The 13,904-nt window shown below is 39.3% G+C and overlaps 1 protein-coding gene across 2 annotated transcripts in view; it reads left to right on the top strand.

Annotated features, from left to right (window-relative positions):
* The window catches only part of ap3b1a (adaptor related protein complex 3 subunit beta 1a), a 257,151-nt gene that overhangs the window by 110,476 nt on the left and 132,771 nt on the right, over positions 1-13,904 (top strand). For both annotated transcript variants that reach the window (XM_063049310.1, XM_063049311.1), the window contains exon 14: positions 11,969-12,078. In XM_063049310.1, coding sequence (XP_062905380.1) covers positions 11,969-12,078 — 110 coding nt within the window. The remainder of the gene's footprint in view (positions 1-11,968; positions 12,079-13,904) is intronic.

The following is a 13,904-nucleotide window of genomic DNA, read 5'->3' as shown; positions in this document are numbered from 1 at the left end:
CCAGGACCAACAGGCTTCGGGACAGCTTCTTCCACCAGGCCATCAGACTGATTAACTCATGCTGACACAACAGTATTTTTATGTTATATTGACTGTCCTGTTGTACATACTGTTTATTATAAGTTACTACAAATTGCACATTTAGACGGAGGCATAATGGAAAGATTTTTACTCGTGTATATGAAGGATGTAATTAATAAAGTCATTTCAATTCAATTCACCTGCATATTCAACCTTCAAATGAAATTTATTACCATAGTACATACAGTGGCATGCAAAAGTTTGGGCACCCTGGTCAAAATTTCTGTTACTGTAAGTGGGTAAAAGATGACCTGATTTCCAAAAGGCATGAAGTTAAAGATTGCCTTAATATTTTAAGCAAGATTACTTTTTTATTTCCATCTTTCACAGTTTCAAAATAACAAAAAAGGAAAAGGGCCCGAAGCAAAAGTTTGGGCACCCTGCGTGGTCAGTACTTAGTAACACCCCCTTTGGCAAGTAGCACAGCTTGTAAATGCTTTCTGTAGCCAGCTAAGAGTCTTTCAATTCTTGTTTGGGGGATTTTCACCCATTTTTCCTTGCAAAAGGCTTCTAGTTCTGTGAGATTCTTGGGCCGTCTTGCATGCACTGCTCTTTTGAGGTCTATCCACAGATTTTCGATGATGTTTAGGTCGGGAGACAGAGGTCCATGGCAAAACCTTCAGCTTGCGCCTCTTGAGGTAGTCCATTGTGGATTTTGAGGTGTGTTTAGGATCATTATCCTGTTGTAGAAGCCATCCTCTTTTCATCTTCAGCTTTTTTACAGACAGTGTGATGTTTGCTTCCAGAATTTGCTGGTATTTAATTGAATTCATTCTTCCCTCTACCAGTGAAATGTTCCCCATCCTACTGGCTGCAACACAAGCCCAAAGCATGATCGATCCACCCCTGTTCTTAACAGTTGGAGAGGTGTTCTTTTCATGAAATTCTGCACCCTTTTTTCTACAAACATACCTTTGCTCATTGCGGCCAAAAAGTTTTATTTTAACTTCATCAGTCCACAGGATTGCAAAATGCATCAGGCTTGTTTAGATGTTCCTTTGCAAACTTCTGACGCTGAATTTTGTGGTGAGGACACAGGAGAGGTTTTCTTCCGATGGCTCTTCCATGAAGGTCATATTTGTGCAGGTGTCGCTGCATAGTAGAACAGTGCACCGCCACTCCAGATTCTGCTAAATCTTTCTGAAGGTCTTTTGCAGTCACACGGGGGTTTTGATTCGCCTTTCTAGCAATCCTACGAGCAGTTCTCTCGGAAAGTTTTCTTTGTCTTCCAGATCGCAACTTGATCGCCACCATTCCTGTTAACTGCCATTTCTTAATTACATTGCAAACTGAGGAAACGGCTACCTAAAAACGCTTTGCTATCTTCTTATAGCCTTCTCCTGCTTTGTGGGCATCATTTATTTTAATTTTCAGAGTGTTAGGCAGCTGCTTAGAGGAGCCCATGGCTGCTGATTGTTGGGACAAGGTTTGAGGAGTCAGAGTATTTATAAAGCTTTGAAATTTGCATCACCTGGCTTTCCCTAATGATGAATGTGAACAAGCCATAGCCCTAACAAGCTATTTAAGGTCTGAGACCTTGGTAAAAGTTACCTGAGAGCTCAAATCTCTTGGGGTGCCCAAACATTTGCATGGTGGTCCTTTCCTTTTTTTCACTCTAAAATTGTACAAAACAAAAATATTACACTAATCTTGCTTAAAATGTTGAAAAGAATGTTTCATCTTTAACTTCATGACTTTTGAAGATCTGTTCATCATCTACTCACTTAACTATTCACAGTAACACAAATTTTGACCAGGGGTGCCCAAACCTTTGCATGCCACTGTATATGTCACCATATACAGCCCTGTGATTTGTTTTCTTGTGGGTATATACAGGAAAACAAACATTGGCCTTCACGGGCTTGTTTACAAATATGTATCCTTTTGAACATCAGCATTATCCAGCCTTTCATCATGGAGCACACCTTCCACTTCTCTGATATGCATGTCAAAGTGATAAATTTTGTGTTTTTACTTTTTGTGTTTCATCTGCTATGTTGCTGCACGCTCACTTAGCCTATCCATAACCTCTTGAAGTTGCTTTAAACTTTTCTCCATACTCACAATCTCATTGGCTTTGATACTGTCAGCAAAATTAGTAATATGACATTTCAAACCCCCCCCCCCCAGTCAAGCGAATAACTATGGCTTAATCTCTGCAGCACCCTATTATTCTGTGTCTGCCGACTTGAGAGGGTGAATGTTTGCTTTCTGTCCAATAACTAATTCTCTGTTCATTGTAGCCATTTTTCCTATATTCAGCGCAATACATTGGTTTCTGACTTCCTGTGCTGATCCTTATTGAACACCTTCCAGAAATCCAAATGCATCAAAACTACTTGTGTCCTTTATCTTCATGTCTTCAAAGCTATCCAGTCAAGCATAATTTCTTTTTCATAAATCCAAGCTGATTCTGCTTTTTCCTCTTATTTGTTCCATGGACCTTTTTTTTTAACTTGGGTTAACAATCTGGTAAGATGGTGCTGTGCTTGGATGCAGTGGCTTATACGGAGCCAACCAAAGACGATTTTGTCTATTTTATACATATTTTTCCAATCGTAAGAATCTGCTGGACATTAAGAACTCAAAGTGCTGCAGGTGCATCACATCAGCAAGTTGCTCACTGGCAGAGAAACTAGAGGAGTTGGACTTGGTGCAAATTGTGCTGCTGCCCATGTTAGAGAGGTGTTAAAGTGCAAAGGCAGTGTGCTGTCTAACACTGAGTGTGTCCAATCACTTTTCTTGTAATCGTTGGACGTTGGTAATGTGGAATGCTCAATTCCGATTCACTGTTTATTGGTGAATAGCAGGAGAGGCCAAGTCTGTCTGTACTGTATATTTAAGGCAGAGGCTGATAGATACTTGGGCGTGAAGGGATATGAGGAGAAGGCAGGAGATTTAGGGCTGAGAGGAAAAATGGAACAGCCATGATGAAATGGCAGAGCAGACTCAAAGGCCTAATTCTGCTCCTATATCTTATGGTCTTATGGGCGCTGCATGGACGTGGTCATTGGCCTCAAACTGTGGTGTCACCTGTTTGCAGCTGCCCGGGAGCGAGGCATTGGAGCGGTGTAGTGCAGTGTCCATGCTGGAGTTGGCATTTCCCTCCAGTGTTCACACGGTAGAAGACAAAATTTATGGTATTCAGCTGCAGACTGCTGCAACATTCATGGACTCGGGGACTTGCATTATATATTTTTTTGTGTGGCTATATTTTACTGCTGTCTTGTACATGCTTTGTGTGCCTTGTGCTGTGAATGACTGTTGGTTCTGTGTTTGCACCTTGGCCTTGGAGTAACGCTGCTTTGTTTGACTGTATTCATGGGTATTCGTGTATGATTGAATGACAATGAATTTGAACTTGAAGTCAAGATTTCCATTTTCACTTCCACCACACCACCACCTTTAATAGTAAGATCACATTTGCTGTCCTTATTTCCACAACATCAATTTCAGTATCGATTTTGAAAAAAAAAAGATAATCAGAGCATTCATTGGAATGTAAATCATTGGGTATTTTGGATTTATTAGATTTCAAGAACATCAAATTCTCCAGTTCTTTTTTGATCAATATTTAACACTTCATATTTTAGTTCCTTCATTCTGTAATTCATGGAGTATCTGTCTTCTTTGAAGGCAGTCAAAATAGTTTCGCCCATTCCCTTACTCCCCGCTATAAATTCTTCTGTTTCTGTAAGGGACTCGTACATGCCCTCAAAGCTCTCTTCCTTGATAGAAACCTGTAAAAGCTCTTGCAATTTTGCTTTTTGCCCATCTGTTCTCTTATTCTGTTTTGCTTTTGTCGATTCTGTGGACCTTCATGGCTTTGTTGTTCCCACTCCCCAGAAAATGGTGTTTCTGTTAACTTTTTAATTCTCTTTCTTGAATTTAACACCATCTTTAAGTTTCATTATAATTTTTGTGCATTCCTCTGCAAAGGCTGTTTGCCAAAGTTAATTCTTAATCTAGAAAAGCTCCTCATGTACATTCTATGAATTTGTCTTCCTTTTAATAACTCTTGTGAAGCCTAATATAATCCTATGAATGTTTTCTGCCCTTTGTTGCTACTAATTATACATCATGATCTGTCAATCCAAGATCATTTCTCACCATTGCCCTGATTTCCTTTATAATTGGTACTATAAACACACCTGTTATTTTTTGCCTGTTTTTTTCTAAACATCAAATACTTTGTATATTTGATCACTGTGTGGCTACATTTCCATATTGTCAATAAAATCGTATCCATTTACTTCATGTACAGTGATTTCTGGTTAAATGGGCCATCGGTTAATTGGAGCAGTTGCTAATTTGGGACAACTCTTAAAGAACAAAAACTAATCACAGAAATAGCCAGGATTCCCTTCATTTATTTGGGACGCTACACTGCTTAATTGGGACAGGAGACTGTTGTCAAACAGTTTCTAACTAGCATCAGTTGTGTGTGTTTGTGTTCAAAAAGCAGTGATTTTTGTCACTGGCCACTGGCGATAAGTAAACAGTGAGATAATTCAGAACGATTTGCTTACTGCGGCTTCAAGTATTCAGGCTTGGAGATGCCAGAAAAGGCCAGGAGTGAAAATGAAACGATTTTATTATTTCAACAAGTTCGGAACTATGAAGATTTGGAGATGTAATCATCGATTGCATTGCATGAAGGCAGTCCATTACCTACAGTAGGTGTCTGCACTGATTTTCTTCATTTGCAGTCAATCAAAAGAACACAGCAGCATTTCAGTGGATGAATTCCTCTATTGATTACTATTAGAAGCTGATATATAGTTTTATAGTACTGCATATTAGTATTGGTAGTGTTCTAGTTTGTTCTGTATTTCATTTAAATACATAATTCATTACTCTGTTAAACGGTATTTTGTCTTTTTTTAATATCTCTTTAAATATGTCCATGAAACTTCTGCAGAATTAGGGCAGCCGTTTAATTGGGCCAAAGTGTACCCAATGTGTCCTAATTAACCAGAATCCCTTGTATTTGCAAGTCTTGTTCTAATAATTTTGCTTTTTCCATGATCATCAACAAGCTTTGGGGCACATGTCATTCTTTTCGATTGCTAACTATATGCTTAATCTTTTTGAAATTATTTTGCCATTACTACCTTTGCCAATAAAAGTTGACTTCAAAGTCCGTACTAAATGAATGAAGATGGAGATATCCCATAACACATCATGACATGTCTCAGAGTTCCAATGAGTTTTGTTCAATCCGGACCTCTGCTGACCTGTGTGTGGAGTTAGCAACTTTTCTGTCTGATCTTGTGAGTTTCTTCCAGGTGCTACAGTTCCCTCCTACCTTCCAAAAATGTGTGGGTTAGTTGACCATTATAAATTGCCCCTATTGTGTAAGCGAGTAATACATTCTTGAGAGTTAATGGGAACGTGGAAAGAATAAAATGGATTAGGGTAAGATTAGTGCAAAAATGGGATTTTGATGGCCATCACAGACTTGGTGCACCAAAGGGCATGTTTCTATTAGGCATCCCTTTCTATGACTCTATTTACTCTTCCCTTTAGAGAGTGCCTTCCATTGTCTTGTCTGTGTAAATATTGTGGTTGGTTTCAAGGACCAATTATGTCAAGTGGAACCCATTATGTCAAGTGGCTACAGTCTGTTCATGGTTTCTTTGTCAACACAGCACAGCTGTCAAGCTAACAGATAGGATCTTGATAACACAGCTGCACCTATGATTTCAGTTGTCAATTATTACTTATATCATTAATGGTACAGTGGAAGTTCCTAGTGTCAATATGGGGAACAATAAAAATGGGTTAAAGGCTGCTACTTGGTTATTTCTACCATAAACATCAAGGTTTTTTTTATTGTTCATAAATTAAAGTGCATCTGTACATAAGAAACCTCTATCATTTGTACAATGGGAAATACATTGATAATTTTCAGGGAATTCGATGGTGATTTATCAAATTTCACATTCCTTTGAAAAGTCATGTCATGGAGAATACTTAAAGAGAAATTATTTGAAGGCCTGATAGAATAAAGTTAAACTATGGCAGCAAGTGAAAAGAATACTGTACCAGGATTATTTAACCACAGTACGCATATATACTTTGGCCTTTGATTCCTTGTAAGCGTTTTTCCAATGAGATGAGTGTACCTTAAAGTGCTTCATGTGTGGTGCAAAATGTTCATTGTTTGTGCCTTAATCTGTGACCGGTTTCCTAAACAACTTCTAGTCTATTGTTTCTGTCAAAGATGTCATTATAATCTCCCCTGTATTAAGCATACAGTTGAGTTCTGTCTCTCTGGTGAGCTTGTACTTTTTCTCATTGTCCAGGTGTGTCTTTCTGTCTGTTGAAGTGAGACTATTTTAATTGGAATAGCAGAGTTATACAGCATGGAAACAGGCCCTTCAGCCTGACCGAAGTGTTCTCTTGAGATAGCCCCTTTTGCCTGCAGTTAGCCCATATAAAACAGCCTAAATTGAAATCTCAAAATGGATTTTCGATGCAGTATCTTCTCAGTCTCCCATTTGACACCATTCACTGAATCTCATTTAGGCTGTTGGTAGCTTGTCTTCAGTTGTTCACAGGTTCCTGGCTATTTAACCTTAGTATGAACTTTTCGCTCAATAGACTTTACTCACTGTTCCTTTTCTTCCTCATTCCTGACATCAGCATTTGCATTTATTCAACATTTTGTATTTTTTTCATACCTATCCTAAAACAGAGGGCTAGAGATAAGCCTAGTAATTTCTACGGCAGGGACATGTTCGGCACAACTCTGTGGGCCAAAGGGCGTGTGTTGTGCTGTAGGTTTTCTAGGTTTCTATCCCAATTCCTGTTTCGACATGTCAGTCCGTGGACTACTGTTCTGCCAAGTTGAGGCCACTTTCAGGGTGGAGGAGCAACGACTCGTATTCTGTCTAGGTAGCCTCCAATCTGATGGCATGAAGATTGATTTCTCCAACTTCTGGTCATTTTTTTCCCTTCCCACTTAGCTCTTCTTCAGTTCCCCATTCTGTTCTCTTACCTCATCTCCTCACTTGCCAGTCACCTGCTCCTCCTCCTTACCTTTCTTCCATGTTCCAGTCTCCTCTCCTATCAGATTCCTTCTTCAGCCTCTGCTTTTTCCACCTCATCTCCCACACTGAATGAAACTTTTTCTTCATTCCCCCTCCCATTACCGCCGAGCTTCACTTATCACCTTCTAATTTATCCTCCTTCCTCTCCCCCTACCTTTTTATTCTGGCATCTTTTCTGTTTCTTTCCAGTCCTGATGAAGGGTTTCAGCCCAAAACGTTGACTATTTATTAATTTCCATAGATACTGCCTGACCTGCTGAGTTCCTCCAGTATTTTGTGTACATTACTCTGTATTTCCAGCAGCTGCAGAATCTCTTGTATTTAAATTCTCTCTTCAACAAGAATTCAATGAGACCCCTCTCACTGCTCTCTCTCTGTGATCTCTACTGCCTTCTAACTCTTCAACCATGCACTCTCCCAGACTCGCTACCAAAGCCACGTATTCTTCCTGGGAACTTATCTTTGCCACCATTTTGTTCCACGTGGTTTCCAGCTGTGTTTTCTTGTCTCCCAATTTGGACACTGCATGGATGCCTGCGTTCAATTGACTGTTCTCCCACCACTTCTCCCTCCAAATCCTATGCACCACCCTCTCTGTCTCAGTCTCTGCCACAGCTCCGGGCCTCGCTCTTCTCCATCTGCTGTGAACCTCTCCAACATTTCATCCTCCACCGGATCTACGCTTTCAACGACCGGTTCTTCACTTCCCTCGCATCCAGGAAGGAAAGGATGATCACCCACTTTCAAACTCTGTCCCCTGCTGCCGCCCGCTTACAGATCGACTCGATCGGATTACTCCAGACCGCAGATCCTGCCAACTCCAACTCCATTTCCAATGGCCCTGTGTGCTTCCAGACCGCAGATACCACCTTGGCTAACTCCAGCTCCGACACCCCGGGCAGCTTCAGACTACGAATTAAGCGGCATCAGTCTCCAGCTCCAGCCTCGACCTCAGCTGCCTCCACCTCCAGGCCAAGACTATCATCACTGCTGCTGGGCTCTCCTTCCCTCATCATTTCTCCCCAACCCCGGGTCTCTCAGGCTTCGCTGTCACCTCTTAGTCCTCAGACCTCCATCCTTCCCCACCTTACCTTCCTCTGACACCACTTACTCGCCTTCCCCCTCTGATCCCAGCCCTAATCCCTGCTGCCTTCACTATTCCCTTCAAACTTCCCCTCTCTGTCATTCTGACCCCAGCAAGGGTCTTACCTTTGCCCATCCCTCAGTGAGTTCTGTGCCTGCCACGACACCAAGCTCATGCTGTTTCTTTCCACAGATTCTTACTCTTTCCAGCATTTTTGTTTCATTTCAGACTTCCAATATGTGTGGTTGTTTTGATTTCTTTTCAATGTTGCCCATTTCGAGTTTTATCAGTGCCACTTGGTTCCAGATTACTTTGCAGTATTGGTCCAAACGTGGCCCAATGAGTTGAATTCCAAAGATCTCTCTTTGTCATTGAAGCAGCATTTGGCCTGTGTGGCATCAAGGAGTCCTGGTATAATTGTCAAAGGCAATCGAGAGTAAAACACTACAGCAGTTTTAGTCATGTCTCTCTCAGAGGAGGATGCTAATAGTTGTAAAATGTTAGAAATCCCAGCCCTGAAACTTCATTGCTCAAGGTCCTCTGGAGACTTGTATCTAATCATTTTCAGCTGATCATCAAAGACATTCCTTTCATCAACAAATTATAGGTGCAGGAGTATGCTATATGACCCCCTATTCCTGCTCCATCATTTCAGCACTATTTCCCCTTATTTCCATAACATTCAAAAAATGTTTTTGATCTCTGTCCTTGAATGTACTGAATGACTGATTTTCCACAATCCTTATGGGTATGGTTTTCCGGAGATTCGCTATCATAATCAAAAGAATGTAAGAAATCAGAGCAGCAGTAGGCCATCTGGCCTGATAGGCTTGCTCTGCCATTCAATAAGAGTATGTCTGATCTGGCCATGGACTCACCTCCACCTATCTGCCTTTTCCCCATAACCTTTAATTTCCCTACTATGCAAAAATCTATCCAGCCTTGTCTATCCTTTGGGTGAAGAATTTTTTTCCCTCATTTCTGTCCTGAAAGGCCAACCTCAGTGTGAATTTGCAACATTAACCCTACGTCCACACTAGCCTGGATAAATCCGTAACCGAAGCTTTTCCTCTTTGTTTTGACCCTCCATCCACACTGAAATGGCATTTTCCTCCCCGGAAAACGGTGATTTTCTAAAACGCTCTCCAGAGTGTGTAAATTTGAAAATGCGATTGTGTAGAGCAGTGTGGACGGGGTAAATGGATATTTTTAAAAACGCTGTCATGATGACGTGCCAGAACAGATGGCAACAGTGCGGCATTTCATTGTTTTCTTGAATGCAACCCCCCACACAACCTAACAATTTCAGAACAGACAGCAACGAGACTGAAGCCAGAAGAGTTAGAAATGTACTCACCAAATACTTTGACCCAGAGCTTACTGAATAAATAAGTATACTCACTTTGGCCTGTTATCTGTCCTTGATTGTATGAAGGTGGTGTACTTCTCTGACAACAGATGTGTAACAGCCTAATGTAACATTGTATGGAAATACAAGATAACACTGATGCAGACATGTTTTATACATTTAACAAGGTGCTTTATTAATGCAACAGAGTTGGTCAGTTTTTCAATGTTCGTCGTCAGTGGGTCATACTGTCTGTGAACTCCCTGTCGGTTGCCTCCATATGCTCCAGTATTTGTTTTTTTTTTAGTTTTAAGTCCTCCTGCACAAGAGCCAACAGCAATTCCTTTTAAGTTTTTCTAGTCTAACTGGACAAACACGCACTAAGTATACCATTTCCTCTTTGCTTGTTTTCTGTGTGTCCTGCGCATGCCCAGTAGGAGGAGATTCACCCAAATATCCATTCTAATATGGATGGAGGTATTTTTAAAAACGCCTGGTGTGGACGCCTATCGTTTTTCCGCGAAACCGGCGTATCCAAAATTATCCGGTCTAGTGCGGACGTAGCCTAATGCATTCCTGTACAACTCTATTTGAATTTTGTACCTTTCAGTAAAATCATCTCTTACTTATTTGAAGTTCAGTTTCTGGGCCCTGTCCTAATTTGACAAAAACACCATGCCAAGGATGGATCTGATAACTTCAGCTACACATCTCTATAATAAGTTTATTGTTCTTTATATAGTGAGACAAATTTTCCAGATGTGGTCTCACCCGGAGTCGATGATTAAAACAAGATGCTTTTACTCTTGTACTCACATCCTCTTGCAAAAAAGCTAATGCACTACCTGCCTTCCTGATAATTTGCATGTTCTCTTTCATTAATCACTATGCAAGGATCACACAGGTCCCTCAAAGCACCTGTTAATTTTCCTAATTACCAGCTGTACCGGCATAATGGCCTTTTGCGGCTTGTACATCAGAAATCCAGAACCCCTTGCATTTCTCAGCTCTGCAATACTTCTCATAGTCATAGAGTCATAGTACAGCACAGAAACAGGCCCTTCGGCCCAGCTAGTCTGTGCCAGAAATGATTTTAATTAACAGTTTCAAAATGCTGTGGCCTTGTACCTTATTGTCTGCCTGTACTGTACTTTTCCTATAACTGTGCCAGTTAGTTCTACATTCTGTTGTTGTTTTCCTTGTACTACTTCAGTGCACACTGTAATGAAATAATGGTAAGCAAAACAGGTTTTTCACTATATCTGAGTACATGTGACAATAATAAACCAATTTACCAAATTTTTGGTCACTATCAACCTGTCTATATTTCTTTGTAGCCTCCTCCTACAGCTCTCCACAACTTACTTTCCTGTCTACCTTGGAGTAATCTGTATACTTCGCAATCATTTCCTTTGGTGCCTTCATCCAAGTCATTTATATAAATTGTGTAAATTAGTTTATTATTGTTACATGTACAGAGGTACTGTGAAAAATTTGTCTTGCATACTGTTCAATTTAAGGCAAGTTTTCCACTGTACCTCGGTGAGTTACAGTGAGGTTCAGAGTGGGCACAATGAGGCAAGTTAAGGATCTGGCACTGATCCTTTGATTACTTTGCACTTTGAACTTTGAAACTGCAGTCATTACTTCACGTCAATCAGAAAAATACCTATTTATCGCCACTCTCTCTTTTCTGTTATCTAGCCAATTTTCTATCCACTCCAAATTGTGTTCCCATCCGGACATGAATTTTGTTTTCTGCAACAGTATTTGATGCAGTACCTTCTCAAGTTCTTTCTGGAACTCTTCTATATATCCATTGGTTCCCATTTATTCTTAACACATATTACATTTTCAAAGAATTCCAAAAAAAAAATTCAAATACACTTTTTAAATTTGCATTTATGTCACTGAATTGACTTTGTCTGGTTTTCTTGAATCTTATTCTCTGCTGCAACATCCCATATAATTGCTTCTAAAATTTCCTAAAAGATATGTGTTAAAGATAACTGGCTATTCTTCCTTGCCCTCTTCCTCTTTTTGAATATATAAGGGAAGAAGGGCAGGAAATTACAGGGTAGTTATTTGTTATTTTCCAATCTGATGAAAAATTAAAACCGATGTATCAACAGTATCAACAACCACTTTTGAGGCCCTGAGATGAAACCTATCTGGACTTGGAGACTTATCATCTTACAGCTCCAACAATCTGCTCAGTACAAATTCTTTGGTATTTGTCATTTTCCTGAGTTTCTACACTTTTCAGTTTCTAATTTTCAATTATTTCTGGGTTAAAGTGAATCCATTCAAAATGTTTACAAACTCTATCTAAGGATAACTGATTTGTAGATTCCTATGTGCTTCCTTCTTTTCCCTAAAGGATTTAATTTTTTTCTACAGAAAACGTTGTTGCAGAAAGTGTAGTGGTCATTAAGAAGCTGCTCCAGACTCAGCCATCACAGCACAGTGAAATCATCAAACATATGGCCAAGCTTCTAGATAAAATTACAGTAAGTGTACATTCAGCTCTAATTGTTAAAGGACAATGGGTATTCATGTTTATTTGCTGACGATACTGGGAGTTTCATTAATATGTGTTTTATTACTCATCCACTGTTACAGTGTATTAGCCCATATGCTTGCTAGTGGATGTTTGGTTGAGTGACGCATCATCTGAAATGCTTCCCTGATCGTAAACTCAACTGATTTCAATTTATCACAATATCTGCTGTTAATTTGGATATGTGATATCCTGCTGTTCCAGTTCTTGTGATTTTATTCATGACTTATTGATTTTTGTATTAATACACAGAAGTAGCTAGCAGAGAATTTCCTTATTGCTATTTCCTCTCATCTCAGTCATTCACGTAACTTTAACATAGTACAACAAAATCAATAAATTACAAAAAAATAGTTTTGCCAGGCTTGAGTTTTTTTTTGCTATTTAGAGTGTTCTAATATCAAAAATTGATATATGCCAGACTGAAGAGCAGAATCAATACCTCCTGTGCAAGTTGATAAAAGAAAGCAATGTATTTGGTGCCGTTAAATCCTTTCCATTTGCTTCTCACATCAGCAACCACCCCCCCCCCCATCTTCCAACACTCTGTGAATGATCTAACATGTACAATGCCATGTTGATTAAAGATGTTTGTGACATAATCATAGATCATTTAAATCATCCAAGCTTAACCCTCTGGACCTTAACTCAATTATAATATCCAGTATTTTGATATGTGTTTATTGCCCCACACGGCTGATTTCTTTTTTTCAGTCCCTTGTCTGAAGCAATATTTTAAAAAGTTACCCTTCTAATAATTTTTTAAAGTTACCTCTTTAAGAAATTAAATTTTTCTCACCCACTCTATGTTTCTGGTGTATTACATGTTTTAACTGTGCTGTTTAATGGCTAGATTGTACAATCAAAGACTACAGTTCATATGGGTGTAGCAATCTCAGTGGCATAGATTTTACCCTTCCCTGTCTCGTGTTGTTTGTTAAAATTGAACATTAGCAACAAGTAATATCATCATGCAAGTTAGACATTGAATATTTCGCTGACTGCAAACCAGAAAGTAGAAAATATTAACTTTTAAACATTTTATTGTAATATTAACAAAATAAAATATGAGATAAAGGTAGATTATTAAATATTAACTGAAATCAATTACTAATATCTTTGGAATTTGTGAATCTTTGAGGAATTGCACAAAGCGTGACATTTTAAGGTGAGAATCATTCTTGCCATTTCACGAACAATGTAAAGGGAAGGATATTACACAATAGTGTGCCTGATGGAGATGTAGTGAACAGTATTCTCTGGGCTTCTGCACATATGCTAGCTCCGCTGGTTGCTATCAAATTTCTCCATTATAATGGGAAGAGCAATTTTTCCCTTCTGCTTATCTCGTCGCAAATTCAAGGCAGAAACTTTATATTTGAGATCAACATGGCTCAATTTCGTAAATTGGGTGATTTTTTTTTCCCTCAGTATTTCCAGACAGCTCATGTTTATTTAAAGTGAATACCAATACATTTACATAATTTCATAACATTTTTGCCTTTTGCCCTGAATTATAGACACCTACGTTCTATAACTCTCCCATCGTTCCAAGACTTTACGTTAAGAAGTCTTTTTTCTTTATTTTAAAACCGCAAAGTTCTCCATATCGAACTGCATCTGAAATAATTTTGCTCATTATTTTAATCTATGTGTCTCTTTGCAACAACTTTTCTCCATTCACGCAATTTAATGTTCCTTTTGGCTTTGCATCACCCTCAACTTGAAAAGGCAATTCTCTGTTGCTCCTTTGACAATGCTTAATGAATCCTCTGA

This window comes from Mobula hypostoma, chromosome 5 (genome assembly GCF_963921235.1).
Source record: "Mobula hypostoma chromosome 5, sMobHyp1.1, whole genome shotgun sequence".
NCBI lineage: Eukaryota > Metazoa > Chordata > Chondrichthyes > Myliobatiformes > Myliobatidae > Mobula > Mobula hypostoma.
Note: the sequence above shows the minus strand (reverse complement) of the source record. Positions and strands in the feature narration are given on the sequence as shown.